Genomic DNA, 3,518 nt, shown 5'->3' with positions numbered 1-3,518 from the left:
TCTGTGACTCCTAGGGGAACCCCTGCCAAGCCATGCCCTGAGCTGCTCTGTTCCTAGAGCACAGGGTAACAACAACTTCAATGCTCCCTCGCTGCCAACGCCACTGTCTCACTGGGAACCAGCTCCAAGAGACAGATCTCCTTCCCACACTTCCCTCTTTCCTCAAATCCACCTAAACCTCCTTCTCCACGGGATCTCAGCGGGGGAGCTCCGTGCAGGTTACGCACCGAAGCCTCCTCCACACCATGACCCCTGCAAGAGCCTCGGTCATGCGACGGGCCTTTCGGAAGAGTAATTTCTTTGTGGGTATATACAGAACGGCTTCAATTTAGCAGCTCAGATGGTGCCGCCCTCGCCTCCCCCCTAGAATGTGTTCGCAGCTCGCGTCGGGATGCAAAAATAAACAAACTCACCCACTCCGCATTGCCCCTGCTCGTCTCCACCCCAGCGAGTCACGGCGGCAGGCTCTGGACTCCTGCAAATTGAAGACATTCGTGAGTCTCCTCAACGGCAGCACCAACGGCAAGAAAAAAGAGCCCTGCATGCAATTACACAGGAAGGAAAACATGCAACTTAAGCTGAGCTTTGACCGTTTCACAGCAAATACCGATAGCGGGGTCGGAAAAGGGCCATCATTTTACATTTTTAAATAACTGAGCAGAATTCTTTTTTTTTTTTTTTTGGCAGTAGCAGGACTATCTACATCCGTGGTCATTTTACATCTTTTGAGATTTAAACTTGCCGATTCCTTTTTGCCCACATTACATTACGGTGCATTTTCAAAGGGCACATTATTAAAGTTATCGCTAATTTAGGCAGAAGCACGTGGTTTCTTTTAAATGTTTATTTTAAACATTTTTTTTTTGCAAATTTTTTTACATTATAATTAACATCTGAAGAACTGTTTCAATAAAGTTTATGCAAGTTGCCGTCACGGTTTATGTAAAAGAGAAATGTGCTATTAAAATCAGACATTTAGGTTACCTTTTGGGGTTTGCGATGCATGTTAGCTTTACACATCCTGATTCTCCTGCGATAATTTTCCTTTAAAAGGGGGGCATAGGGTGATCTTTTCATCAAGCAAGACATTATGCCCTGAAAGCTGACTCCAAACCATTGTTGAGAATTCAGTTATTTACACTTTAATAACAATCTACAAATACAACTTGTTGTTTTAAAGTATTCCCCTCGATCATGCACTGCCACAAGCAGTTTGGCTCCTAACGCTCGATTTTTCACCCCCGAGCAGTTTTAATTCTCTCCCCTCAGAATGCCGGATTCGTTTTGCAGCTGGGACACACAAACCGTTTGTCACGTCTCTCTGAGCAGCAGTTTACTCTAAACTATTCTCTCTACACACAAACCCCCTCTCAGAAGGATATAAGGAGCCACCGCAGCACCCCGCTCAAATAAAAATACATTTTTCAGTGGCTTTCCAAGTAAAAAGAGCATCCTCTCAGCCCCGGGGTTGGGCTGTTTACAGAAAGGAACCTCCCTTCTCCTCCGGGTGGCAGCTAAGCCTCGGATTTTCCAGCGTTTAAACCGGCCATGTCAGACTCAACACGGAGTCTGGGGACTGTGAGGCCACCTGAAATCCGAATCAATAATTCAGCGGAGAACCAAAACACTTTCCAGCAGCCTGAAGCCACATTTCTGCCACAGGTCAGCATCAAACTGCTGTCAACAACTTCTGGGGGGTGAAAAACTGGGTTTTTTTCTTTCTTTAAAAAAAAAAAAAAAAAAAAATTAAGCTCGTCCAATGAGCTTGATAAACTTTTTGCGAGAATTACAAAAACCACCACTTTTAGAATGTCTCCACGTTTTAAGAAGACAATTAGCTTTAGCATTAATCTAAATTTATTTGAAAAAAAAAGCTATTTTACTGCTCAACAAAAAAAAAATGACAATTCATCACATTTACTTTGATTAAAAAAGGACTAAACTTTATTGACAGACATTTTGACAAGTTTTAGCTACCTATTTAGGCAGACTTACACATGTAGCATTTAATCTTCAAGAACAGAGTGGGAGGACAGGGTACAAATCCAATTAGGACTTTATCCTATGTACAAAGTGAATTTTTTCCTCATTTTTCCAGCTGCAGCGTCCCTTTTTACGCAAAGCTAGTGTTGAGACACACTTGAACAAGTCCACGGGATTGCTCGGATTGACCGTTTTGTCCGGTCTAAATGTGCACTGCGGTATCTGCCCCAAGCACTATCGAAACGAGAAGACTCTCATTTTACAGAGCTCGGACCTGCTCACGTAACACTCGGTGTTCTAGTAGCAAGCACTGGGCAATTAGAGCCACACTTTAATTTGGTTTTGTTTGTCTGTTTTTTTCCCCCCTTAAAAGTTCTTTATAAAGAACCAAACTAAGAACCCCTTTGCACTGGAAAACCTGCTTCCCAAGCATCTCTCAACACCGCCTGTTCGGGGCTAGATTTCAAAACCCACATAAGAAAAGTCAATTTTACAAACCTAATTGTTTGTTGTTTTTTTTTAAGTCAATTACCTTTTAAAAAATGCTATTTAATTTGTTTGAGGATCCTTCATATTAAAATTTAAACTGAAGATTCACCAGCAATCTGCTTTTAAGGAAAGTTTGACAGCTGAGGTTACTTTTAAACGGTGGCAGCTACTACCGTTACATTATGATTTTAGTTCTTAAAAACAGCCCTGAATTTTGAAATGTAGCCTACTGTGGGATTCTGCAACTACAACTTTTATGGGTTCCTTAAAACCAAACTTAAAAGGTTAACGAAACCTTAATTACAGAACTGCTAAGCAAAGCATGTCACTTTGGAAACTAACAGTTTTAACTTGTTTTATTAAAAAAGGTACAGTTGTGTTTAGCTAAACCACAAAGAAAAGCCGTCTACACACTTAAAAAAAAAAAAGAATTAAAGGTCCTCTAAGTCTATTTAACTCATTTTAAAATACTACGTACAGAAGCCAGAATGCAGGGTGAGGATGGAGTGGGAGGAAAAGGGCCACGAAGAAAAACAGGGAGACAATTACTTGTCTGGTGTGGGTAAAGCAACGGGAATCCCGGGAGATACAAGAATCAGTAACAACTGTTTGCTCATAACTGCTATTTTTCCCTCATGTTTTTTTTAATAGCGTCCGTAGGGGTGCTCTCGGTAGGCCCCCTTCACTGGCCTGGCTGGCGGCGCCTTCAGCGAGGGCCGGGTTCCGTTCCAGTCATCTTGCCCTGCAGAGAAGAGAGGGACATGTCAATGACGGCAGGAGCGGCCAGGCTCCCCTCCGGGGACAGGGCTATCAGCACCACAGCGGTTTCACCCCAAAACCGGTCTGCAAAGCGCCCCGTGCTCCACCCAAACCTCTCCTTTGCAGCACTAGGAAAAGCTGCTGGCGTGGGATCCCCAGAAGCTCGGTCAGCCCAGCTCAGCGCTGGCTGGGACAAACCTGGTGCCTTTTCGGACTGATTGATTTCAGCAGAGCCAAAGGCAATTCCCAGGGTGGCGCTGGCAGCCGGCTGTGGCCACAGTGGTGGC

At 43.9% G+C, this 3,518-nt stretch overlaps 1 protein-coding gene across 1 annotated transcript in view; it reads right to left on the bottom strand.

The window, feature by feature from the left end:
• Positions 1-2,500: 2,500 nt before the first annotated feature.
• KHDRBS1 (KH domain containing, RNA binding, signal transduction associated 1) overlaps positions 2,501-3,518 on the bottom strand; it is a 9,407-nt gene continuing 8,389 nt past the window's right edge. Inside the window, exon 8 of the mRNA XM_010132639.1 lies at positions 2,501-3,214. Coding sequence (XP_010130941.1) covers positions 3,117-3,214 — 98 coding nt within the window. The 3' untranslated portion in view covers positions 2,501-3,116. The remainder of the gene's footprint in view (positions 3,215-3,518) is intronic.

This window comes from Buceros rhinoceros, unplaced genomic scaffold (genome assembly GCF_000710305.1).
Source record: "Buceros rhinoceros silvestris isolate BGI_N320 unplaced genomic scaffold, ASM71030v1 scaffold34623, whole genome shotgun sequence".
Lineage (NCBI taxonomy): Eukaryota > Metazoa > Chordata > Aves > Bucerotiformes > Bucerotidae > Buceros > Buceros rhinoceros.
The sequence above is the reverse complement of the archived record's forward strand: the minus strand, read 5'-3'. Positions and strand labels throughout refer to the sequence as shown.